The sequence below is a fragment of the Motacilla alba genome, chromosome 6 (genome assembly GCF_015832195.1).
Source record: "Motacilla alba alba isolate MOTALB_02 chromosome 6, Motacilla_alba_V1.0_pri, whole genome shotgun sequence".
NCBI lineage: Eukaryota > Metazoa > Chordata > Aves > Passeriformes > Motacillidae > Motacilla > Motacilla alba.
Window position 1 is genome coordinate 20,957,086 of NC_052021.1, and position 27,637 is coordinate 20,984,722.

A 27,637-nucleotide genomic window follows, 5' to 3' on the forward strand; every position below is an offset into this window, starting at 1 on the left:
AAATGTCTTTTGCACAGGACACAGGCCCTGTTGCTGAGACAGACTGAGTAGGATACCACATCATTAAAAAAAAAGTCACATCAAGTCTGCCCGCCCCAGGTATTATTATAACACATAATCTGGGGCTGAGGCAGGGAGGCAGGTTGCATGATACAGAGCATGTACTAAAATTGATTTATCAGTATTATTTAATAAGCTGGAAAACCTGCTTCCTGCATTAGGGTTGAACTGTTGCTCTTTCAATGTCCTGGTAGTTTGGGAATAGATTAGTATGAGAAGGCATTGGGGAATAAAAGCTCTTATGATTAAAAGGGAAGCTGTACAGATAATTGGTACCTAACATTAATATGTCCAGAGATGTATTCACAGACTGAAAGAGCTTCATTTTCAAACTCAGTAGAAAGAAGGACAAGCAGTACTTTATGACAAAAACTTGTGCAAGATCAGTGATGGTAACTGATTTTTAGTAGAGTCATGATATATGAGCTGCAATGAATTTGAGGTGTATAAGATTGGGCTCAAGCAGTTTGCCAGACTCGGTCTTTCTTGTGCTACTGATATTAGATATATTACATAGGGAATATGATAAAGGGAGAATATGAATAAGTAATTTCCACAAAGTTTTGAATTTTATTGTATGCTTCATAATGAATAAGACAGTCTGAATTCTGTCAAGATTTGATTAATTCTTTTTGGAATTTTTATCTTAGAGGCTTTTCAGTGATGTTTGGTTTGTTGTTTGTTTGGTTTGGATTTTCTTTTCAGTTCTAGGCAATAGGAGAATTTTTATATTGCTGTTTGGGAAGAGGTCTTGCAGGCCAAAACATACCAACAAGGTTATGGAGCAGCTGTCTGCCCAGAAATGAAATTAGTGAAAGAAGTGAATCATACATTTATGTTTAGGGTTACCTCTAACATATCTACCAATATATTTATGACTATTGTTTGTTTTCTGTGAAAATTTTCAATTCTCAATGACGAACTGTGGAGAAATGTAATTATTTTCCTGGTTAGGTGCTATAATTCAATTTTTTTTTTCTTTAGCAAAATGAATTTTCTAGTTAGAATTTCTCTCTTATGATTAGCCTCATTTACAGAAATTTCATATTGACATGGTGTCGTTTAATCTAAAGACAAGGGTATATGCATCTGGAAGAGATAGTCAGAGGAAAGGAAACCAGAAACCTCTGTGAAGCATCACAATGCCTTTGCAAGATCACTGAAATATTTTGATTGAGCTTTTAGACAACAAATTGAATTGATAATTTGTATTAAAACATCTCATTTATTTTCAACTGTCCACCTAAATCCTTTTGCTTTTTCTCATTTTCTTGGCCAGCTTTACTAAATCCTTACTGTGAATAATAGATGGAGTGATTAGACAGAGAATAAACAATCAACTATAATTATCACTCAGAATTTGTAGCAAAACCAAATGTTTCAAGTTGTTAGTGAGGGTTTTTTAAAAAATGTTTGTGGTTTTTGCCTTTTATATGGATGTTATGAGGAGGCATCATATTTTGAAGTACTTCTCTGAATAGTCACAATAATTGGAGAGTCTCTTATAGACATTTGACATGAATTCAGCTAATGCCATGCATAGTTTTCTGAAATGCTCAGCCAGTGAATTTAAATGGATCAATTTTAATACTTAGGCCAAGAAGCATGTTTCAAGTATAATATTTAAAATATACTACTTGAAAAGTATTTTCCATATATGGATGAGCAATAAGTATCTTACAAGTTGTCTCACAAATAAATAGCTCTAAAATAAAATCTATTAATGATACTACATAAAACTGGTAAGTAAAAAATCTTCTAAAAGTTATAGAGCATTAGGTACAAGGAGGACTTTTAAGATAGTGGAATATACTAAGGGAAAGATGAAGAAACAAAATTAAAAAAAGACAGGAGATTTCAGATAAAGTAGTAAGATAAAAGAGAAACATAAAGCACAAGAGGTCAAATCAAAGCTATACATGGCTTTGAGATGGAGATGCCTCGTTTGATAAATAGTTCTTTTTCTTACATGTTGTCTATAAAATAGTTTTATTGAGGTTCACCTGCTAAGAAGAGGATGCCTTAAAAAATCGAGGCCGCTCTAGGTGGGAATGGAATGAAGAGAGACAGAACAATTGTCTTTGTAACACTAAGAGACATGCCGAAGAAAGTGGCATTCTTTCTAAAGGAAAATCATCAGAACTCTGCATAAAGGGTAGTTGGAACAAAACTCTGGCAGCAGTGTTGGACCAGGTTCCCAGCAGTAGAGTCAGCTGTAAGGTAGCATTAATAGGCCAAGGATAGGGCTTGGCTATGATTAAGAGGCTTAATTAATGTGCTAAGACAGAATAGTGCTAATGATGCTTAGCCAGCTTTCTGTTAGACATGTCTAGATGCACCAGGAAACAAGTGTCTCTTGTTTTGTTGCACACAATGGTACTTCAGCATCTCTTACCTATGAACTGCAGTGCCTGTGCCTAAGTGATTCAGGACAGAAATAGAAATGATTTAATACATTTTGTCTTGTGTGCAGTCTTTCTTGGATGTGTGTTGTTTGAGAAGTTTCTGATGCCTCAGTGTTTTTGAGTGTATTTCTTACTATTAATATGCTTTACACATAAGTGTCTCAGGGCGTCTGTGTCAGAGATGAAGTTCTGAGAATTTTGTATTGTCTTAGTGAGCAGTTACTGTGACAAACAATAGTGTTCTGTTGTTCACCATGTGCAAAAGAGTTCTTCAGGTTCAGATGCCACATGGTTCAGAGATTGCAGAAGCAATTGCAGCAACCTGATGTTAGAGTCAAGAGATCAAAAATCAGTTTTAATTATGCTATGTTTTGCACTTCGTCATTTTTTTTCCATGGTTTTATACCCAGGAACCTGGCTTGAAAACAGGACATGTATAGCAGAGTTTACTTATTGCTGATAGATTCTAGCAGGAGTCCAAGTTTACTGTGGAATGGTTAGTTGCTGTAAAGATGGTTGACAGCGCAAGTTAAGAATTATGTTTCCTATCAATAAACATAAGAAAAGCTGCAAATATCAGTGACCTTGCAACTAGAGGATACATTTTGCAGATCCCTGTGAGCAAGAGTATCTACAATATTTTAATTAAGTTTGATGTGATCTTGCTTGTGGTGTGGTGACATAATAACAAGGAAGTAGCTGCTGGTTAATTTTTTTTTTTTTTTTGTGTTACAATATGAGTCAGGATATTTTCTACATGTCAGATAATGGGAAACAACTAAAAAGGTTTACAATAAATAATGTATGAAAGGCATAAATTAAAAGATAAAGTCAGAAATAGTCCTTTTAGTTGCTTTCAGTTTGGAAATGGTAGAGTATATTATGGATTGCTGCTGTACAGTGGGAGAGGTAGATGGAAATATTCCAGGCAATCTTTTTGAAGAATGGAAAATCAGCATTAAATAGCAGCAGAATCTAATATGATAGACTTGGTTATAATCACCTGCTATGATAGCTGTTCTTTCATACCACAAGGGCCTATCTTGGAGAGCAAAAACCCAAACCCATTAAAACCTTGTGGATTGCTTCTTCTCAAATACCTACTTATAAACTCATGCTAGTTCATAAAGTAAGAACCTTACTTTATCTTGTGCTACTGATCAAGGATGGCAGAATATTTTCCTTTTATCTTGGCATATCTTACAGCTAGACACAGGTCTAGTGGATAAACACAAGAAACACACCTGATTGTTTGGTTCCGTTGCCGTGGTTAATGTGTCCAGTCGCACCTAATTTGTTTGCCTTTGGATATGATAGCCAATGGGGATGTTATATATTTGATATAATATCCTTATTTAATTTATGAAATGTCTTGATGTTGTTATGGTATGCATTTGTATCACTACAATAAATGGTACTACACCCACACTTAGCCAATGTAGATTTGACCCTCACCATTCCTATCTTATAAATGAAACGTGAACAGCCCATCCTTCTGTTCTCACTGAGAGGTTGGTGGGAGCTTGGACATTGTTTTCAGTCGAATCATGACAAAATAGTGGGTCACTTTCAACTGATTGTTTGAAAAATTGAACTGGCAAGAAATGGTGACCCAGGGAATGCATCTTCACATTTCACCTGAATATTAAAATATGTACCTATATTGAAGAGACCCTTGAAATGTCTGATTACCTGAGGTCACAAAACAGTGCAGCTTGAAAAAGTCAGGATTGTTTTCAGAAAGAAGTCAGGATAAGAATACAGGAAATATGACATGACTGGTTCTTTGGAAGACTCCCTGAAAATATATGGCTAGAGCTTTATGATCTCCGGATCAGGAAGAAAGGCACAGAGAGAACTCTAAGAAGCTACATTCTCAAACAGAGTATTTCCACGTCATGGTTTGGGAATTAGGGAAGTTGGTTAGTAATAACCAGGGAAGTTTTCAATCTAGAATTAAATCGACTAAGTTAACTTCATGAGCTCCTCAGGCTGATGGCAAATCACATCTGGGAGCAGAGCAAGGAAATTTTGTAAAGGAGGGCAACAAGATTTCACAATAGAGAGATTTACTCAAGTTAGAATTTAAATTTAATAACAGGCTTGTCCATGCTTTAAAAGGCTTTTCTGGTATGCCCATACTTGTAGAATATATTGGCAGCCTTTCTCTGTGGAGGTGCAGTGTTCCTTTGATAGTATAGTTTAAATTATTTTCTCAAATGGAATAACCTGTTTTGGCCCAAAGGGTGTAACTGTTTCAGCTTCAGGGAACTGCTGACAAACAGTGTACATTCACACCACACAGCTATCTTGGCAAAGCACTCATGTAAACCAAGTAGATAAGTTTTGAATTTCAGTTTCTTTCTCTGTAAAAGGCTGGTGTTCTGAGTGTATCCCATAGATTAGGGGTAAAGTCCTCTTCCCTTAGACAAAATTAGTAGATGACACAATCCAAATTAGGTATTGAAAGGGAACAATCTCATTTTCTCTTAATTATGCTTCTGTAAAATCCCCTACCTACCTTACTTGCAGTAGGGGCAACTACTACTGTAAGTGCAGTTATTGTTAATATGTATGTCAGCTTAATCCTGGAAAAATTCCACAGTTCACTCTAAAAATCTGAGTGAGCAATTTTCTTAGATCTAACCTTAGATTAAACTAAGTTTAAACTGTGCATATTTTTTTCAGAAGTACTAGAGTAAAAACTTGTTGTGAAGGCCAGGCTCAAACTCACCATGTTGCAGTTGTCTGCTGGCAACTACACAAATGTTTAAGTTGTATTATATCTCCTTTGTTGGAATAGAATGATAAAATACCTGAAAGTAATCACAACTAAAGTAGAATTACACATATTGCCCCCAAATGCCAGAATTTAAAATTTGGCTTCTCATGTCTTTGCCACTACCCCGGATGTTTGAGCAATTACCTACACTCCTTGGCCATTACACCATCACCTCAAACAGAAGTGTTAATCCTATTTTATGTTAGAATTTCTGAGAGATGTCTTATTTCTGGTTGTCCTTCCCCCCCCTGCCCCATGGATGCAAGCAATCTATTTCTCAGTTCAAGGAATTTTAATAGAAAACCTGTCATGTTTATATAACTTCCAGTACAGCTGAGCAGGAAGCAAATAGAAACCTTTATTTTTATGGTAGGTTGATTCTACGGATTGTCCCATCACTGCCAAGTAAGTGAAACCCAGGCTGAACATTTAATATCATTCAGGCATTCTAAAAAAGCATGTTTCCTTCCTCACATGAACATTAATATTGTCTTTTAAATTGTTTAAAGAGAACGTTTTGATTTTTAGAAATGCCAAAGTAGACACGCATGAAAAAGAACTTTTTGATGAAAGTTTCTGTGACAAAAGGATATGTTAAAGGAATAAGCCTTTTGAAACACTCAAGAGAATTAGTTAGAGAGAACTAAAATGGATGGGGTTTGAATTCAGGTTTTCAATCTACTGCCAGAAAGCTACAGGACAAATTGTTGCTATGAAGCTGATTGTTAATTTTGTTTAACTGTCAGTATAGAAAAATAACTTTTTCCTCCTTCTTTAAAATAGAATACTGTATCTTAAATGTAAGCTTATATATGTTTATGAGATTTTGAGTAAGTAAAATAGAAACATAATTCTGAACCAAGCAATTTTGTCTTGGACAAAAAAAAAACCAACCCTAAAAATAGAAACAAGTAAATGGAAAATAATTTTTTTACTGGTTGCAAAAAAAAATGTGTGACAAGTAGTTTAATGAAAGCATTTTTTTAATAGACACCTTTCATAATTAGTAATGCAGACTTTTGTTTACTTATGTCAGTAAATTATTTGAATGCAGCTGACCTTTCTATTTTTTCTGCTGCATTATTAGTGATGTTGAAGAGATCACTAGGTTACTGTTTAGCAACATGTGTCTCACTTAGATGAGGTTTTGGTTTGCACCAGCTGAGATGGAAGCAAAAAGCTGGAAAGCTTTCTGACTCTTAAATGTCAAGTGTCAATACATTGCAGGCATTCCATCCTACCTTTAGGTATTTGGAGTACATACATAATCTATAGCCAGCTCTGGCCAAATTTCTTTGGCAGAACACCAGCAGAAAGCGGACAGTACACCTGAATTGGTCTTGAAAAGATTAATATCCATACATAATGGATAATCCAGATCTGGAAAGACTCAGTGCTCTCCCAGTTTGTGGGAGTCTGTCCTGGAAAGTGCCTGTCACCAATTACCTCCAAAACAGAACTCCTAAAAACCTTTACCTTCTCTTTCAGAGGTAATTTTTCTTTACCTTCCTTTCTTAGTGGTGATCATTGTTTTGTTTATTTGGTTGGGTCTTTTATTTGGGTTTTTTGGTGTTTTTTTTGTTTGTTTGAGTTTTTTGTTTGTTTTTCTTTTTTTTTTTTTCCCTAAAGTACATCATACTTTCTGATAATTCACCAAAATATCTAGCATCTGAGTACACTGATCTCTTATTTGTATTCTTCAAAATTGGAGGTAGTTGAATATCGTTGTCTCCCCGTTTGCATAATTCTAAAGCTGTCATTAAGGATTTTAATTAGGCCAAAAAAAAACCTAGGTACTTCAGGATGTCTGAGCAGCTCTAGTCTGAGATGCCTCCTCTTATAAATAATAAAAACATATCTTCTCTCCAGTCAGGTCTGATTCCTCAGTACTTATTACATATTGGGATATGTTCTTTTTTCCTGCAGGTTTCAGAATAATTAAAATCAATAAAATTACTGTTAACTAAGGATGCTGTACCACTGTCTTACACACTGTTTCTTAAGAGTGAGAAAGCTTGTTTCCAAGGAATGTGCTGACAGAAGTGTTCATGTGTGCAAAACTATGTAGATGTTTTTAGACTAAATTCATCTGCATACCTCACATTTCAGCTGGATATGTGAGATCCCAAATCCACATCAATACTTATTGGACTGTTTGTCTCTTTCAAACAGTGTTGAAGTGGTTTTGTTTTGTCATTGATTGGCGCTGGGCAAAATCTGTTTATGCAGGAAGTTTCTATGATGTCATTTGAAATGCTTGACTGAAATTAAGTGTAATTTAAAGAATTTGCCATGACAGCAAAAGCAAAACTTCAGCAATGTATTTCATGACTTTAAATAAAACTGTGACAGATTGGTATGGTACATTTCATAAGCTTTAAAGCTTGAAATTACATGGCCAGCTTCCAGGTACAGTTGTGCTATTTATATGAAATTGAGACAGCACTTGCAGTGATTCAAAGCTTAAGCATAGTTTTGTTTTGCTTGGTGGAATAGTGAATTTACTCCAAGTAGAGGATTCAGAGAGGCTAGAGCTGTTAGCAACAAAAAAGTCATCTTGTGTGCAAGCCAAAAGTGATAAATATTCAGCATCAGGGTATAATTGGTGACAGCCATGTTCAGACATCAATATCATGAAAGGAAGACAAATGTGTTCTTCCCATAGAAGAACTTCTTACTTGTGTGAGTGACTGTGCACTGGAACAGATTGCCCAGAGAGGCTGTGGAGTCGCCCTCACAGGAGATATTCAAGAGTAGTCTGGATGCAATTCTGTGCAAAGTGCTCTGGGATGACAGGTTAAGGTTGGACCAGATGATCCATGGGGATCCCTTCTAACCTGACCCAGTCTGTGAAAACCAGAGCTGAACAGCACCATCCAGGCTGTGCAACTGATACAATCACTACAGAGAGCCATACTTTCTAAATAACAAGTAGGTGACTAAATTCTTACATTGGCCATTCTCCTGTTTTGTTGTCTTAGTAGAAACCAGACTGCTGGAAGACAGCTTTATGAATTATTTTAATAGTGTACAGTAGATGTGGTTGAAAAACAATTTTGCAATTGTTTTTCACAGAAATTACTTTTCTGTTTTTTAACAAATCAGAAATTAACGTTGGAGAGAAGTAGTTTCAGCATGTGAACAGCAGGTGGTCCTCCTCAACGTAATACTTACAAAAATAGGTGAATCACTTTGTTTTTAATATTTTTGTGATAGATTTTTTTTTTTCAGTTCCTCAAATTTTGAGTTCCATTCAGATTTTCATGTTGTTCCATGACTATGATTTTCTTAGATGCTAGTGTGTAAGAGAATCCTTACATAGTCTTATTTTAAACCAAATATGCTTCGAAATTACCATTTGGCTAAAGGTACATAGAAGGCAATATATAAACACACCAATATATAACACACAATATATAATTCACCATTCATTATTTTCACAGGGCAGGGAAATATTTTCAGGGTTTTGCATAGAATATGTTTAACACATTAAATAATTAAAATAATTAAATAATTAAAATGCAAATAGTCTAAGAGAGAGTTCCACATCAGTGAATAGCTCCAAGTTTAGCTACACTGGTCATTTAAGTTCCTCAGCTGAATAACTGTTTTCTGATCTTTTCCTTTCATTGCATTAAATTAAATACCTGTTAAAAAAACTTATCATCATGACATGTAGTACCTGAGTGTCTTGTACTCTGAGAAATGTCTGAGTTTCTTTTGGGTCATAAAAGATACAGTCAAGCATAGCATGACATACTTTGGTCTTTGAAAGTGCATTTAATGAGACGAGGTGAGTGCCATGCATTATTACCTGTTTTTGAGGCAATGCAGTCACTGAGGGTGAAATTACATTTCAAGTAAATTTAAGTGTTGTTGCACAGGTTTTTCACTGGTTCTCTTCACTTCAGTGATTTTTACTGTCAGAACAAAACTTGTGGAAATAACCATTGATGTGGTCCCTTCTGCTGCAGTGGGTAATACTCCATTCTCCTGACTTGATACAAGAAGATCTTTTAAGTAATTACTTCTCTACCTAAAAGATTTCTTGAACAGAAGCTACTGATGCACAATACCACAATGCTGAATAAATGAGAAACCAAAAATGCTTGTTTTGTGTATCCCATATTAAAGCTGTATTCCCCTATGCTGTCTAGTAAGGTTTCTGATCCTAAAGGGAAAGGATTTTTCCCAATGCTGCTTCATTGCAGAGTTGGATTAACTTCAGAAATAAAATAAATACATTCCACAGCCATGGAAAATGGGTTCTGCCTCCAGTGAATTAGAATTACTGTTACACTGGGCAAGAAAAATAGCATTTTAATGAAGTGTCCACCCTCAAGCACTTTTTCCAGAGAAGATACCTGTGAATCTTTGGCAAATACTTACATAGTTCTGCTGGGTTTATATGGAATTACTTGGCTGGGTGAAGAAGCTGCTGTATGCTACCTTTGGCAATTCAAACCTTTGTAGAAGCCTGATTTATAGCTGCCCAGGGGAACAGTTCTCAGTTTTCACTATGTTTTTCTTTCAGAGACAGTATAACCTAAATAATTCTATTCTTAAATTAGTGGGAAAAGTAATTCTGCAGACAAAGCTATGACAGCAATTTTTTTTTTTACCCACAAATTCCCTCAAAATGAATCAGGGTAGTTCTCATAACTGTATGGTATCTTTTCAGTTAAATATATCATTATATCCATTTTAATTTTAATTGTCTTTGCTAGTGGCAGAATTTATTTCAGTTGATTTAATTAGAATATTGCTATTTTAGACATTATTCAGCATCCTATTAAACCATCTTACAGATATTAACTATACCCCAAAAGAGCACTGTAATGTACAATCAGGGAACAATTAACCCTCAAGGGGTAGGAATTCCAGAATTTCCTTTGATATAGAATAAAAACTCTCAGTCAGTTTGTATTTAGAATTCTGGAAATATTCAACCTGGAGTTTTTATCAGCTGCTGCAAACCAAGTGCAGTAGGGTGACTGAGAGGCTGGACCTTGAACTCAGAGTCCAGCTATAAAATGTTAGCACAGGTATCTTCCCACACCGGCACTCTTCATCTCCACAGGTGATTTTTTGTTCCTTACCACCTATGTAGCATTAGAAAGAAGAGAATTAATTTTGACACTGACTAGCGACCACTAGTGTCAAACTGCCTACAAAGGCAATTAGGATCTAATTCAAATAACAACCAGGAGAGCAGAAATTATCTGAAGAAGCCCAACCCATATCTGTCTTCTACAGAGCCCTGATCAGATCTTGGCTTACTGTCTTCCTCATTACTTCAGACATGTTACTTTATTTCTGAAAAGCAGGTTCTGACTGTTGGCATTCATTGAAATCAGGGTATAGATATTTGCAGTGTTAAGATGGGGAGGAATCTTGGTTATTATTTTTAGTAACTATGCTCAAAATCATCATCTAGTTCTTGTCATTACTTTCTGCATAAAGTAACCTGGTACTCTCTACAGCTTTTTCTTCCTATATACTACCCTGTCATGCTCTGGAAGGCTTTCCTGAGTTCTAATTCTGGTATCAGAGTGATTGCATCAGACTCTTAAAACTCCAAACTTAGGGAAGCATAGTATGGCTTCATGTGATAAATAGTATAGCTGAGCCTTCTGTCTAATTTGATGAACTCTAAAATGGCATCTTGCTTTAGGCATCCTCATTGATTTTATGTCTTTGTCATGTTTAAGGTGGAGATGAAGCACTGAGAGGACAAATGAAGCTGGTGCTGGACTTTGGCATGTTTGAGAGCCCCTGGTTTATTCTGACTGAATAGTCCCTCTTCCCCTCTCCCTTGGCTGACAAAGTGGGCACTGCACAATGTGAGCCAGCCTTGCCAACTCTTACATTTTGTATTCTGCTGTCTCTGCTTTCTGTGTGTCTGTTTTTGATTGTTGACTTTGGTTGAGCTGGTTTTGCACTTCAGTGAGCATTTATTTTCTTGCTACCTAGTCTATATGTATGTGAACCACCATGGCATTGACACTGTTGAATCTAAATGTTTTGGAAATGTGGAGCTGACCTGAATATTAAGGAAAATTCCTGAGATAAAGCTGGAAGTGATTTGAAGAACAGCTTAACATGAGGTGTACAGAGCTTAGCTGGTCATTTATGTTAGCAATGGGCTGGTGCAGTATTATGCTGCTACTTAGGCTGTTAATACTCTCTACAGTCAGAATTTGTCAGAACTTCTATTTGTCAGAATATGTAATTGAGAGATGCTGAGGAAATAACTTCAAATAAATGTTACAGCATTTTCTTATATTGGAAGACACTTTCTGCCACAAACAAAATAACTTTCTAACTTCTTTTAACTGTTACCCTGTTCCTGTTGCAAATGAAACAACTATGTTGAAAACATAATAATTTCTTCCATTTAACAAACTCCTTCGGCATGAAATCAGTGTTTCAGAAACCCTGCACAGATGTGACTCTGCTAATTTCTTGTCAGTGTACTAATTGTATAAGTAGCAAAGGTTAATGTCCTTCTGAGTCAATAAAACCATTTACTCTGGGTGTAGATTTCAGATCTGAAAAAAGGTTAGGGGAGAAAATGTTCTGGAATAATAAACTTGTGATTAAATTCTGAATTCAGTAAGTTCTCTTTAGGCAAAATATTAAGGGAATTGTATTTATTGACCTACTTTGTAGACCACTGCTTTTCTATTTTATTAAAACTCTAGTAATTTATATGTGAAGATGGGACACTATGTAACAACGTTTTGAAAAACTGTGGTATCAGAGACAAGAATTATTCTATAACTACATTGCAAGTGGTAGAATTCTTTTTCTGTCAAACATCCAGGATTTTGCTTTCTATGTAATAGTTGTAGCACTGTCACACTCCAGTACTTCAAGCTTAAAGAATGTTTTTTCTCTTTATAAGGGGTTTATACAAAGAAAATATGTAGTTCTTCATAGTTTGACTGACAGTAACTCTGAATTATTTTAATATCTGGCTGTAAGAAATTGTCTGTCCCCTGTTTGACATCTCAGCAAAGACTGCTTAATAGGCAAATCCACAGGCATGCAGACTACCTGGGATTTGGAATATAAATGTCTGTTCCTTTTCCTGAAAGGCACATGTTGTTGGAGATAGGTTGTAGAAGCAAATTAATCAGGACTGCAGTTATTAGACAGAATTCCAGTGCCACTTCTATTTGGTCAAATTCAACTGATGTCAAACAGTAATTCTGTGCTGCTGGTACAGTGGGAGTTAAAAGAGACCCAGCACAGAGGATAGAGTAAAAAGATGGCATTGTATCAAAACAGACAGCAAGAAATGTTTGCTCTATGTGAACATATGTGTGCATGGTCCATTAGAGCTGTAATTACATGTTTTACTGGGCATGCACACTGAGGCTACTAGGGTTCCCCCTCAGGGACATGCATTTTATGGTACTTATAAATTATTTGTTTGCTGTTTCTAAAATAAGTGATTCTGCTACTTATTCAAGTGTTCTCTTCACTGCTCAAGCACAAGATCATTGCTCTATATCACAGTATTTTCATTTCTTCAGCTATGTGTAACCTTCTGCAACATTTAATCCATTTTCCATTGCCACACAATCATCATTTCAGCAATTACATTTGTTCTTCTTAGATATTTATGCATATTACTCATCTATATTCAAGAAAATCTTCAAATGTCCTCACATATTTTCAAATCACTTTGGGATGTCTGTCTAGAAGCTGTCTTCCCTCCATTTCCCAAAAAAATAATGCTGAGAAGATGATGCTTAATTTAACATATAATGAATTCCCATATTTGTTTCAACAAATAAAGGGCTTGTCATTTTTTTTAATATCAACTTCCAACATCTTAGCTAGGATCCAGCTTGCTATACAAATGAATTTCAGCTGGATTGCTCTTAGTCTGAGCTCTCTGGAAGGAAGGGAGAGTTAAATCCTCTGATATTCTATGTACACTCTCCACATGCTGTCTAAGGCCCACTCCATGTGGAACTGGTCTGAGATTACTTTTACTGATTTTCCTAGCTATCTCTATCAAAACACAACTATACAATAAAATGTTCAGGAAAGAGATAAGGAAAAAAATATTTCCAGTTTTATGGTGAATATTGACTATATTCCTGATGGACCGATTTTTTTCACTGTGTTTCCTGATAGCAATCGCTCTCCATAATATATTCCAGAGTTAATGGGGTTTTTCTTTTCCATTGTATAGGCTGCAAATGTCATGACTAAAATATTGATTAGCATCTGAGTATTATCATGAATATACTATTTTAGAAAATACAATCCAGTTTCATGAAACAGATTAGCTTGGAAAATTAGCCAATGCCCAATATTTGAGAGTTCATGCCTTCCTCTACAATTATTATTTTTCCACAATTTTGACAGGAATAAAAAGTTCAGTCATGTGGAAAGACGCCTGAAATGCCTTTGTGAAATCTGTTTATGTTCACCATTATTTGCACCCACTTCATTGTGCTATATTTTTTGCCATTGAGTGTATGATTTGAAGATTTATCATGTAATTAATAATATGCAATTAATCTGCCAAATTCCAGGAATTCCACAAAATTTATTCTTCTTTAGTATTTATTATAGTTGATCAGAAATTGTAAATAAGCACCTGTTACTTGTCAGTCTACCAGGTTCTTAAATACATATGCTTGACTTTGTGTAAATGATTACTGTTTGTGATTATCTATGGCAGTGTTCTCATGTGTAAAGTTCAGAATGCTTGTGTAAACACTGAAGGTTTTAACACACATGAGAATTAGTTCAACACTTTTAATTCTATCACGCCAACAAGAATTTTCTCTGATTAAGGAATACATAGTATTTGCTTAGTAAATGTAGTCATGGCTGTGCTGTGACTGTTACAATACATAAAAACCCCCTGAAACCAAACCAAAAATCCCCAAAACAACAACAAACTCCAAAAAATTATTTGGAAATTTTCCATCTGTGTTTTTTGAGAGATAGAAATACCAGTTGTCCAGCTTGTCTCCAGTCCAGATTCTGAGACTGCAGAACCAGTGTGACACAGTCATCTCTGATGGCCTTTCAGAGCAGCTAGTGAAAATCTTCTTCTGAATATTAAGTGACATCTTTCACAATGCGAGTTTTGAAGTGCCCTTCCTAACATGGTTTTGAGAATCAATTGAATTACACAATATGGCAGCTGTGAAGAAATGGTATTTTAGACTGCTCTGGAAAGCATGGTACTAAATTGGAGTCCTGGTCCAAAATTCCTAGTTGCCTTTCCGTTTTTATTCCAAAGTCAGGCAAGTTGTTTGTTGTTTAGCTGACAAGGGCAGACCTGAGGTAAATCACTTAACTGGAGAACTGTTTTCATGCAAAAGTGAAGTAAGAGATTGAGAAGGATTTGCAAAAAACTATTATAATCTCACTCTGAATGAAGTGTGAATCTCTGAAACCAGGAAAATATGGTCTGTTAAGCAAAACACCACAGGGACCCATTACCAAATAGCTTGAGTAACCCAAAGACAAATCTAGTATAGTGTTTAAGGTTTTAAAATCAGAATTAATTTTTCTCATCCAATAGTAAAATTTTGTGAGTAGTAGGGAAATGTCAGTCCATCTTTCCTCAGCTAAAATAATTTTATCAGAATCATCATTGATGTGGCTTTGCCATTATGTACTATTCCAGTATCTCAAAATATTCTGCACACATACAATTATTAAATGTCTAATAATGCAGGTGCTGCCATTGTAGATTAGGATAATATGATTATCCTTCGCCATACATTCGTATCTTTAAGTTTAAGTCATAATGATAGTTACAGTTGATGACTTGGAATCTAATAACAACAAGAAAGATAATTCCAACAACCTTAAATGTAGTTCATTGACTGCTAAGAAACATTTACCAGCTTTATACAAGTTTAGTCAGCCAAGAATTGAACACAGGTAATTAATAGTGCACTGTCTTTTATTGTCTTCGGGCTTGAATAAATTATTAGAATAAAAGGTAAGCTGCAATTTCCATTTTTTAAGGTGCTGGATTCTTATAGCTCCAGCCAAGCAAAGATTTAGGTTTAAACTTGAAGAGAAGAAAAAGTGGATTCTGAATAGCAAATCCAATACTTGAATATTTTCCTGTTCAAAGCTTCAGAAAGCTGAACTCACCAAAAAAAAAAAAAAAGCTGCTGAGAGCATTTCAATAAATACTCTCTGTCTTGGGAAATAGAGGGCCAATGAAACAGCTTGGATTTCCTGTGATTTTATGGCTTGATTGATGCAGGATTTTGTAGATGTTGTTAACCTAAAATATGTAGATGTTGAGGAAGCATGGGGAATCAGCTCCGAATTCCATCAGCTTCAAATTTCTTCCTTTGATTTCTTTAAAAAATAATTTAAAGCAAATATTCTTATGCCACTCTGCATCTCTAAGATAGGAATAGTAAATTCCTTCCCTTTGAAAAAATATTTTGAGACATGTTAGTAAAAAGTGCTATGTAAGAGCTTTGCATTATTATTGTAATTTTAGAGATAATGAATGGCATCCTACAAAATAACTCAGTGTTACATGGCATACTAAATATTTTCTAACTTCTTGACTTTGAGTTTGTGTTCAGTTTCTAAGCCTAGACTGATGCTTTGTTTGAAACCACTTTGAAATAATTTCTACCTGTTTAAGCAATTTTGACTTTGCTGCAGACACAGCACAATAGTTGCATTATAGTGAGTATGACTGCTTGTCAAATGCAAACCCCAGACTTTCATCTCCTTACAACTTTGTGCTAATGCTGTTCAGCTATCCATCAGTTAGATGACTTCCTGTCACACAAATAGCACTTGACAAGTCTGCCTATCAGTTCTGTTCCTATAAATTTCCAAGTTTAAGAAACCAGGTTCAGTTTTAGGTATTATTTTAAGAGAATACATTATTTAATTATTTTTTTTAAAGAAAGATTTTTTTTGGGTCACACAGTTTTATTTTCATTGGATGCATAGCAGTTCTGAAAACTTGGCACAGTGTTGACTGAAGCCCTCCTGAGCTATAACCTCACGTATCCTTGTGAACATCCATAAACACATGAGAAACATTTGGAGATGTGCTGCACATAACAGTCACTACTCCAGATTTTGGGTGCTTACTCCACCAATTCCATAAAGGAAAGTCATTCTCATTGCAGAAATCTCTCCTCTCCTCTGCTCATTTCTCCTTAGGCTGGAGTGATTGCACTCAGTAAATGTGTGTGTGCTTCCTGTTGTACTACTGAGTACAAAATTAGAACCTTGTCTTGGTTCTGCAATACTCAGATGAATTGCACTGTGAGATAAATTTTCATGTGTTCTCAAGCATTTTATAATTCCGAAGGGAATAACATATACAATAACAATTCTGAAAGCAATAACATGCTTTTGCCTGTTTTCCAATGATAGCTAAGTCTTAATCAGATTTCAGTTTAACACCTTTGGAAAGTAGATGAAAGACAAGCTGAATGCTTAGACTTAAACAGAGAAAAACAAGAGGTTATGACATAATTTTTCATTAAGAACATTTGCAATTAAATTTTGTGCACATGGATTTAATTATGAAATCCTTAGTGCATGTAATGAACAAGCTTTAGTCACATTAAGGATGAACTGCCCTCAAAAAAAAAATCAATTTCCATCTCTGTAAAAAGCATTGTTATATTCAAAAGAAATGCAAAATAGTCAAAGGATTTATATCTGTTGTTAAAAGAAACAATAAAAATGTTCATAATCACAGTTTTGTACATTAAAATGTGCATCAAAAGTAAAGAAGAATATTTAAATCTGTGGTAGTTTGATTGGCAAGTTTATCTGCTGTTACTGCACTGTATTCATAATAAGTAACATTGTATTTTGATTATGCTTTTTTTTTTTTAATCCCAAGATGACTAAAATCTTCCTTTCTGGGACTTAAGGGGATGAAAGAAAGAGATTTAACATCTGCTAATGGATCTGTAGTATCTAGTTGAAAAACAGAGGACATAGATCAAAAAGTTGTAATTATTATTTTATAAAGAACACTAATAGACCCCATAATAGTAATAAAATATTCCATTTTGTTTATGTTTGAAGCAACATTGCTATCACTTTATTCTGCAAACTTTTCTTATAATGCAGCAAAAATACTCTCTTTGAAAGCAGCAAAATTCAACAGGAACTTAACTCTTTTAATGTCCTTGTTATTTGTTCCTTCTAGGGGTAAGAATATTGGACATGACATAGATTTTTTGATCACCAGTCCAGGACCAGGAGAAGATGATGAACTTCTGCATAAAGTTATTGACTTATGGAAAAAGCAGGTATGAACTAAAGAGTACTTGGCCAAAAGAGACATGTTCTAACTCCACTGAACTAAGCCTATATACCTCTTAAAGAATGTCATACTCGCTGTTACAGCTGACTGCAATATTTTGGAGCAGGATATTGCTCTATTTGATTACTAATCATGATGATGTAGGTCCATCCTCTAGCTCTGAATGCTAAAGTTGAAGGTTATACCAGAAATGCACACACATTCTGTAATATCTTACCCTAAGAATATGCAGCTGGTCAGAGGTGAGAAATCAAGCTAGGTAGAGTTTTGAGTGTCAGAGAAAATTCTTTTGCTTCAAAAAAACTGTCTATTTCTTTAATTTCTCCTTGAGGTGGGAGTAGGTTTTCCCAGAGGAAGCTGCTCCACGGAGATCCAGCTTTAAGTGTAGAAATACAGAAAAATTGTCACAGTTTTTCATGATGTCTGTGTTTGGAAAAATGCACACATCTTCAAGGCCCCTTCCAATCCAAAGTGCTAGACAATTGTGTCACTTCTTAGAGGAGTTGCTCATCTAAGGGATGGATTTTTGGTTGTTTCATTGTTTTTTTGGTTTTTTTTTCTCTCTTTTTTTTTCCTTTCTATTTAGCTCTTCAGTTTCCATCAGCTTTAAAGTTGGAAGTGTCTCATTTATAACACGTGCAGGTAGCTAAAATATTCCTGGGTCAGAAAAATATAGAATGTTGGGAAAAAATAAACTTTTGTTTTTCTTCTACTTTTCTAGCCAGCTGAGATATTTTTCAACATTTACTACCAACAGTATTCAGAGAAATAGACTACATTTCAACAAGTAAAAGGCCAGCAACCTTGAGGTGAATCATCAAATGCCTCACTGCTAAGTCAAGTCAGCTTTCAATGCTGGCAGGCTGCAGAGAATGCTTTTGAATTGATTCTTGAGCTGTGTACTTCAATTAATGTATAATGGTTTAACACATGAAAGATTCAAAACATGCAACTATACAAAAGCTTATGTGACTGTATGAAGTCATCTGTTTCAAGGTGGTCAAAATCTTTCAGCTGGCTTTGATGGAAGGGCCTCAGACTTGTTTTTTTTCTTGGTAAAATGCAACATGAGCTGAATTCCTCTTCCAGTTGGTTTTTGGTCTTTAAAGTGTTAAAAAACTATTATTACTTTTTAAGATTTTTCTCATTCCTCTGTGGAAGCTGTGTGTGTCGGAGTAGATTGATAGCAGGTACTATTTAGACTACTCAAAAGCAATGAAGCCATGACAATTAATGAGTGCTGAGGAAATAATCTATTTTTATCAATCATTTTATTATTAATGTATAGGTCCTTTCACGGTAATTATATTCCCTTTACTATGAGAAACATTGCCTTTCTTCTTAGAATGGGTCTTTTTCCCTTCTCTCACACACTTGAATCTCTAGGAAACCAGGTATGAGTCCTTCCAAAATCATGTTTGTTATAATAGAGCAGAAGGGAAAAGTGACAAGAGACCAAGGCTAGAGCCTGCCCTGAGTGCAGCCTTTCATTCCTTCTTTTCCACTTACATTACTGAGAAAAATGGCTGTAATCTGAGAAGTCTGACAAGTACTGAAGTTTTTCAGTTCACTTCGAGCTGCTTTCATTAAGAGGAATTGAAAGAAAAGAAATTGAAAATGAATTGTTCTTACTGATTCTCTTGTTAAGGGGTTATTTGGCAGAAAGGAGAGTAGGTAGAGTATGGGAGGTCAAGGGTGGCCAAGAGTTTGATAAAAAGATTAGGATTCTTCTAGAAATCCCAGCATGTGGAACATGTTGGAAGCACTATGGTCATGGAAACCAAACCCAAAGAAGCTGGGTATAGTTTAAAGCTATGGACAATGATTTTCTGTGCTCTGTTTGCCCTCCAGATTCTTTATGATTTATACTACTAGTTATACTACCTCTCTACTGTGGCATTTGTAATATACAGGCTTTTACTGGCACTACTGAAAAACAAGCTGCCAGCAAAATCAAAATGCAAGAAAGAGAGAGGATTTATACACCTCTTGCTTTTTTATTATCTTTGATTTCCAAGGGAGAGGGGAGGACAGAAAAAAAAAAAACCCAAATAATGCACTTTGTAACTTTTTGCAGTAGTCTGCATCACAGCTTGCCATTTTTGTGCTGCTCCTTCTAAGCCCAAGTTGATCGATGTACATCACGGAGGTCATGATGTTGGCTTCCTTTTGGAAACTCTGAGTGAAGGATTCCACAATGTTTAACTTCTAAATTATGGAACATAGCTTTAAATAGTTTAAAGAGCTTTTTTCTTTTCTCAAAAGTTTAGTGTTACAAGATCCTTCCATTGAAAGCTGCTAAAAATGAAGTGGCTAAATCAGCACCATCATGGTCTTTGATGCAGCATCACCAGGGATAAACGGGCTGAGGAACAGAGAACACAAAGTCTTCAAAGTAGAGTGGCAAAATGGAAAAGCTGTGATGCAGTACACAGGTTATGGTCTTAATGGTTCCAAAAAGCCTCATAAAGAAAGTAAGAAATTACTTCTGTGGGTTAGAGCTTCAAAGTCTGCGGGCAAACAGGCTGAGCCATCTGTGTCAATGTAGCTTCATTCACATACTGTGAAAAAATGCTTTCATTTTTTTGCTGAAAACCTGTATAGCTATATTTAGCTCTGTTCCTGTTATATACATACTTTCAACAATGGAAGAGACACTGTTACTACAGGCACTCCTGCACTCTTCAGTTTTTCCCTTTATATTCATGTAAATATGATGCTGTTGTTTTTCTTTTGGCTTTAGGAAAATGAGTGATGGAGATGCCTGCTTGTACTTACCTATTTTAATATATTACTGGTCTGGTTTAAACTCCAGTATTCACCCTTGATGAGGTGATCAGGAAGGGGAAGGTTTGATGTCCTATTAAAGAGGATGATGAGGAGAAAATAATATTTCTTCTTTTGCTGGAAACAGATTTTTAGAAACAGGGTTCACAGGAAAGCCACACATTCATTATTAAGTGATGGCTGAATTTTGCCAGCAACAAAACCTGTTTCTAAGACAAGACACAGAAATTATGAAGAAGCCAGAGGAAAGAACCTTTTGTTTCAGATGAAAGAGTGCATAAGGATGCTGAGCTCCTTTGGGAACACATATTGTCTCATCTTTCTTCGCAATTCATTAGGAATTTTTTTGGTTCATTCTGACGCAGATGAGGAAATTCTTACCTAAAATAGATTATTGCAAGGTGGTTAGAGTCCTGAACATGAGAGATCTTGGCTTAAATTTCTTTAGAGAGAGTACAGGGCTGAATCTGATTATCCTGCTTGTGAGGTTAATGTATAAAGTAAGAAGAAGTGTTCCATTTCCTGCTGTGTTCTAAGTGAAGATCTGGCATTTCTTAAGACATGGGATCTTTCTGGGGTGTATTGTATAGCTGTGTGTGGGTGAGTGGGTACATGTAAGTTCCTATCTGTCTGTCTGTCTCTTTATCTTGCTCAGCAGTGCAAATGCCCATGGCATAGAGAGGTAAACAACTTCATTCATGGATTCCAGTGCTGATCTGTCCATTGCTGTCAAAGCCAGGCTGCTCCAGACATGCTCAGAAACAGATCATTCCAGCATGCAGGGAACTTCAAGATGAAAAAAGGACCAAGGCAGCTGCAGGATTATGCAGCAGCTGCTGAGTTTTACACTGCTGATCAAACCTTTGATACTATTTTCTAGTGACTTCTTATCCTAAAAGGCCTGACTTCTCCCAGGCATCAGTTCCTTTAGCTCTTCCACTTTATAGAATTCCATCTGTCTCATCTAGGTTGAGATTTTACAAATTAACATGCCACATCCTATTTTGGATTAGATATAGGAATTTCACTGAAAAAAAAAATCCAATTTCACTTTCTTAAACTATCTCAGAAGGAAATTTAGAGCAACAACATCTACATTTTAGAAGAACATATTGGATTACATTTTCAGATAATATAAAATGATCCTACTTAGCTTTAGCAGAATTAATCCAGTTAGCAACAATTATGAATAATGACAGTATGTAACACTAAATATAGAATAGGATTCAATTTAATTAAAAATTACTGAGAATGCTAGTGACCATATTTGATTGATTTTTCAGTGATTGATTTACTATTTTTCTAAAAAGTCATACTTTTCCTTAGTTTGAACATGGATTTACTCCAATATCAATGCTATTGATGTGCCAGCACTCAGCATATTTAAGTAAAAGTGTGCAGTCATTCTAAAAATGGAAAATTGTTGTGAGTCTTCACATAACTGTTCTAAAAAATAGATTTAGTTTTGATGGTGTTGTAAATTTGAGAAATTAAAATGCCCGCACTTCAAAACCTGATTGTGTAAACAAGACCTACAGCACTTTATGGTGTACAGATCAATCTGAAATGTGCAAAGAACTGCAGATTCCCTGGCTCTGAGTAATGAAAAGGATGCAGCTCTCCAGCCAGCAGTGGCAAGAACTTCACACAATCTTCAAAGCTGACTGCCCTTCAGTCTGCTTTTTCCAAATGTACCTAAGTGCATTTCAACTTTACTTTAAGGCGTGATGGTGATGTCCACTGTCTAATTACACCAGGTTAATTGGAAATGCTATCCCAATGCGACCTAGGCTTTGGCTCCTAGTACTGGTGATATCCTGACTTCTGGTATATACTGTGTGGTGTCCCAAATCTCCAAGAGCAAAAAAAAAAAAAAAAAAAAAAAGAAGCAAAAGATGAGAAAGTACTGCTAAGTAGCTAACGGATTTTTATAGAAAATGGGATGTATATTGGTGCTTAATCAAAGTGTGAATTCATCAGTTAATGGTCAATGATTAATGATATTAAAATTGTTTATTAGCATTAAAAGCAACAAAGTTGACCTAAAGGGAGGATAGTTTCATCAAAAAAAAAAGTGCAGGAAAATAAGCAGTTATGCATTAACACTCAACAGCTGTTTTGAGTCTATATTTGGAAAAAGCAAGCATCAGTGCCTTGTGACATTGGGGTAAAATTAAGAAAAAAAGTGCTGTTTTAAAGATAGATTTTACAGAGCACCTGCTAAATTTAAGCATTTTCAAATCAGCAGACTTGGCAACTAGTCGTCCAGGAGAAGAAACTACATAAGGAGTTTTCTCATATCGATTTATAATAAATCTTCATAATCAGGAAAAATTCCAAGCAAGTGAAAGAATGCCAGTTCAAATAAAATAGTTATCATTAAAAAGGCTGGCTCATTGACCCATAAAAAAGCCTGTAACTGATTTCCAGTAAAATAATGGGATTTTAAATTCAGAACTATCACCAACAAAAACCTGGAGGCTAAAAATGTAATAATATCTATCAATGTCTCTTCATGGAAATCATATCTGGTTAAGTGTTTCTGATATGCTCTTTTATTTTTTTCTGGGGGGCGGGGGGAGGCAGAATTATAGCTCTGAGTGATAAAAATAATTTTATTACCATCAAGTATTCTCTAAGGCATTTAAGATATTGTCATGTAAAGTTACCACACCTGCACTAAATAAAAGAAATAATCTGGTTTTTAATACTGAGGTATTCTTCCAAATATCAGTTCATTGTTACCTGGAACTTTAAGAGCCTCATCTGGAGACCTTTCGTTCTGGTTATGGCCCAGATCAGAGGGAAGGGGCATGGTCAGACCCTAGTGTTATCCAATACCACTTTCCATCATTGCCAGGGATGGGGGAAAGGGACTTTCTCTCTTCCTAGAAGAAGGATTTTCCTTCTAGTGGAAGAAAGTGTGGTGGTTGAAAAGGTCTGGTATTTTACATGTAAATCGTTTCTTTGTCTTATACCTTTTGTTATTAACAGTGCTGCTGTTACTGTTTGTTGTCTTACCTCATTGCTGTTTCCAAGAAATCGTTCTTATCTCAGCCCATGAGCTTTGCCTTTTGTGTTTTCAGTTGGGGCGGGGGAGGGGGAAGCCAGAGGAATGGTTTTAGCCGGGCTCCTGAACGGGAGAATACCATTCCTAAACTACAACACCAATGTAGTTAACAACTGTCAGCCATCAATTAAAACCACTTATAGACACTCTCAATTCAATATTGCAATTTAAAAACACACCTAGTCCAGAGGAAGAGAATGTGTAAACTTTTGAGTGATTTTAAAACAGAAACAAAAAAGTGATCCAAGGACCTAAAGAAGTGGGCATTCCCTCTGAGCACAAGACATGGGCAGGGATCTTCCATCCCTCTGGAGACTCCAGACCTTGTCACAAGGAAATCTCATGCAACAGATACAGTCCAAATGGAATCTTCCACTTTGGAATGCCTCAGCAAGACTGTGCACTGGACTAATCATCTTTTTCTAGATGTCTGCCACATGGGAACACATCAATCCTTACTTAGAAATTTCTGTTGATATTACCTAGAAAAAGGCCTAGGAGAAAAGGAGGGAGGGGAAGAATTGCAAATTCTATCTCTTTAGTACAGGGCAGGACCTCACTACTGTCAGATATCTACCAGTGCAGATTTCCCTCAAATGTTTTTCCAAAGTTTTAAGCTGTTTCATGTCTCTCCTTAGCCCAGATTTGCCCTGGCACAGTTCCTTGTTTACTGAAATTACATTTCACATGAATTTTTAAGACAACTGTCTAGAAACTCTGGAATGACAGTAAAACCAGTTCAGCAATTCAATGTGAACATCATCTTCTCTTTAGGGCTTACTCCTTTATTGTGATATCATTGAATCAACATTTGTAAAGGAACAGCTGCCAAGCAGAAAAGTTGATGCCATGGATCATTTTCAGAAGTGTTTTGCAATTTTAAAACTATATCAGCCAAGAGTAGACAGCAGCACTTGCAACACATCAAAAAAATTGGAAATGGCAGAAGTCAAAGACTGGAAGGCAATCCGTGTGGATCTGGTCATAACCCCCTTTGAGCAATATTCATATGCTCTGTTGGGTTGGACAGGCTCCAGGGTAAGTAACCACAGCAGTGTATGTTTTCTTAGCATTGCAAACACGTTTTTGTTGTTGCAGGACGATTCAGAGTTCATGGATTAAAAAAAAAAAAAATCCTGATATCCACACATCACATTTCATGTTGTCATCCACCCCTGATCATGGGCTGGAGCTGATGGATTCATCACTAACAATTATGGATGTCTCTCTAGGAGACTTAAGCTCTATTTTCCTTGAAGCTTAGTGTTTAGGTTTATGAACTGGAGAGCTGGGTTTTTGGTCAGTTGTGTTGTCTTTTTGCATCATGATACTGTTAACAAGCAATTTCAATGGTTACTGAGTAGAGAGATGATTTGGAAAGCATCACATAATTACAGGAAATTAAACATTTGAGGAAGAGATATTCTGAATTGGAACTTAATTTGTTTTGTAGGAAATTGAAAACAATTTGACATCTTTCTTTTTGGATTAGATCAATATTTTGTTTCAGTTGCATTTTAATTGACTTCTTTAAATTGTAAAAAACTGGAAAAATTTTAAAATTAGACATTAGTTTTGAACCAGAATAAAATATATTTCATGTTTTAATAAGAAAACTTGAAACGATAGCAACTTTCCCAATAGACACTAGTTAGCTGGCATAATATAAAATAGTATATTATTAAAAAAAAAAAATTTCTACCTAACGCAAACTCAAAACTCAAATGATTAATCTCTCTCCAGACAGAATTATTTTTTAATCTGTTCTACATGCTTGCCTTCTGATGTTCATTTTTTAGGGAGTGTTTACATGGTACAATGGAGAGCTTCTGAGCCTGCTCTGAATGACCTTTTTGATGTGCTGGAAGCAGTACTGGTGACTTTCCACTCTGTTGTACTCAGGTTAATTGGAAGCAGGATGGTTTAGACCAGGAAAAGTGTTGAAATTGATGTGTTCTCCTGCTGAGTTTGAGTTACTTCAGTCACTTTTTGAGATAACAAAATGTATTTATTTGGACTTTGGATTAAGTTCTGCAGACTTTGGGATCCTTTCTTATCCTGGAAGTGTTTGGCAACTTAAAAGCCCTTCTCTCAACTCTGTAGATAGGAGTCTACACTAAAAACACACCGTGTGAGGCCCTTTGGATGAGTAGGCAATGACTTCATTTTTCTCTGCCTCACTGAGCTCCTACTCCCTGTTGGGCTAATTCACCTACAGACTGTGGGAGCCCATCACAGGTTTGCTTTCTTATACAGAGCCAGCTACTGTCGCAGTAGCCGACTGCAATGATGGACAGATGCAAATTTTATATTCCTTATCCAAACATTTCCCTTCAGATTATTTATTTTATCAGACTATATTCCTTTAATAGAAGTAATTTTTGGTCCTTAGTTTATTATTGTTTGGTGTTAGAAAGTGCAAATGATAAGAAATGATAAGAAGTGCATGTGTTTGATATTTGCTCTGTCTCTGACAGCAATTTGGACGTGATTTGAGGAGGTATGCTATGCATGAAAGGAAGATGGTATTGGATAACCATGCATTGTATGACAGGAGAAAGGTACTGTTTATTCTCAGAAATAAAGCTAATGCTAATGTGTTTTTATTTCCAAGTGTGCATTTCCAGTTAATTTTTTATATTCAAGTATATAGACTATTTTAGCTTGCTTATCCATTTGGTGGTAAAACAGTTCTACCTTCACTTAATTTAGTTTCACTGGAACAGCCTGATTAAATCTGAACAAATAAGTCTGGAAATCCTTTTTTTTTTTTTTTTGGCAGTTGTGAGGTAATTCCTGAACTGTAACAAGAAACATGAATTAGACATTTGTGTTTGATAGGATCTGTGCAGCCTTCACAGAACTGAGAACAAACCATCTGCGAGTATTTGCAAAAGGTACCTCACTGCCCCTCTGTCGCAGAAGGAGAGATCACTTCTGTGTCCCCAGCACACTTTCAACTCATATTGGTCTGACATTGCAGAGGAAGAGGGGATATTGAGTGGTACAGGCTCAGTTAGAAGGCTTGAGGAAGTTTTTGCAGGGTATGACACTAAGTAGGGATTAGGGATCATCCTGCTTTTAAAGCCTTGCATTCAGAAGTCTGGGTGGAGTTCTGTTTAGTCCGTTTTGGCAGCCTGGGGAGTAATTGGTATAATTTCTGGTATAAAGGCTCTTGGCTGCAGTTATACTGATCTCTGCATTTATCTGGCTTAATGTCTGTATTTGTATTAGGCCATTTAAATAATAAGCAAAAATCAATACTGAACATGCTTATTGATGTCAATATAGGGAAAGGCAAAAGTACCATGTCAAGATTTTGCATTAATCTTTCCTATATATTCCTTATAGAATGGAGACTGCTTTCAGCACCCCTGCTTACATGCAGTATTGTCTCATTGCTTCTAAGGAGCAATCTAATCCATCACTCCATTTCAGCTGTCTCCATATGTGCTCATCAGGTCCAGATGCTGCTATAGCATCCTCAGTTCGCATGGAAACCTGGGGAAGTTATCAGGCTAATTATCCATTTAGTCAGATATCCTGTTGCCAGCAATTGTCAATACTAGATGCTTCAGAAGAAAACATAAAATCAATAGTAGATAAACATGCTATCACGTGTCTAGAGAGGATGTTTCTTCACAAACTCAGGGGTGATGTCAGTGTATTCCTGCCTGTCTTTTATATTTTGAAAGTGTTCAAAATATAAACTCTTTTCCTCAACATAATATGGTTGGTGTTATTATCTGTACATTAATATGTGCTCTGTTTAATAGCTTTTTGGGTATAACAAAAAATGGCACTAGGGAAAACCAAAGAATTTGAGGAATGCCAGTGTTATTTTTTGTATGCAGCAAAATTTGCCTGCTTGGTGTAGGAGTATGCATCATTATATCTGCTGCTTTTATTCAGAGCCCTGAGGCTTTCAGAGATGCAAAATGGACACTGTTCTTTCATGAACAACATCAATCAATATTAGTTTTTTTCTTGATTACGTTTAGGCTTTATAACTGATATACCATTAAAATCTTTTTTTTGGGGGGTGGGAAGTGAGTTTCCATGTGTTTTTACTGGACTAGCCAGGATGGTTGACAAATAAGTGATGAGTTTATCTTCATGGTATCCTCTTGGAAGAAAGATGTTCTTGTCATCCCAAATTTTCAAGTAAAGAGCTGAGGCAGAGAAAGATTTAAGGTCTTAAAAATTCATTGATTTCAAGGGCC

The 27,637-nt window shown here is 35.8% G+C and overlaps 1 protein-coding gene across 8 annotated transcripts in view; it reads left to right on the top strand.

Annotated features, from left to right (window-relative positions):
• Positions 1-27,637, top strand: part of DNTT (DNA nucleotidylexotransferase) — a 142,919-nt gene that overhangs the window by 91,806 nt on the left and 23,476 nt on the right. For 7 of the 8 annotated variants that reach the window (XM_038140123.1, XM_038140122.1, XM_038140124.1 and 4 more), the window contains 3 exons: positions 17,441-17,543; positions 24,189-24,452; positions 25,892-25,975. In XM_038140123.1, the coding sequence (XP_037996051.1) occupies positions 17,441-17,543; positions 24,189-24,452; positions 25,892-25,975 (451 nt within the window). The remainder of the gene's footprint in view (positions 1-17,440; positions 17,544-24,188; positions 24,453-25,891; positions 25,976-27,637) is intronic. The other variant, XM_038140119.1, reaches the window with a different exon arrangement.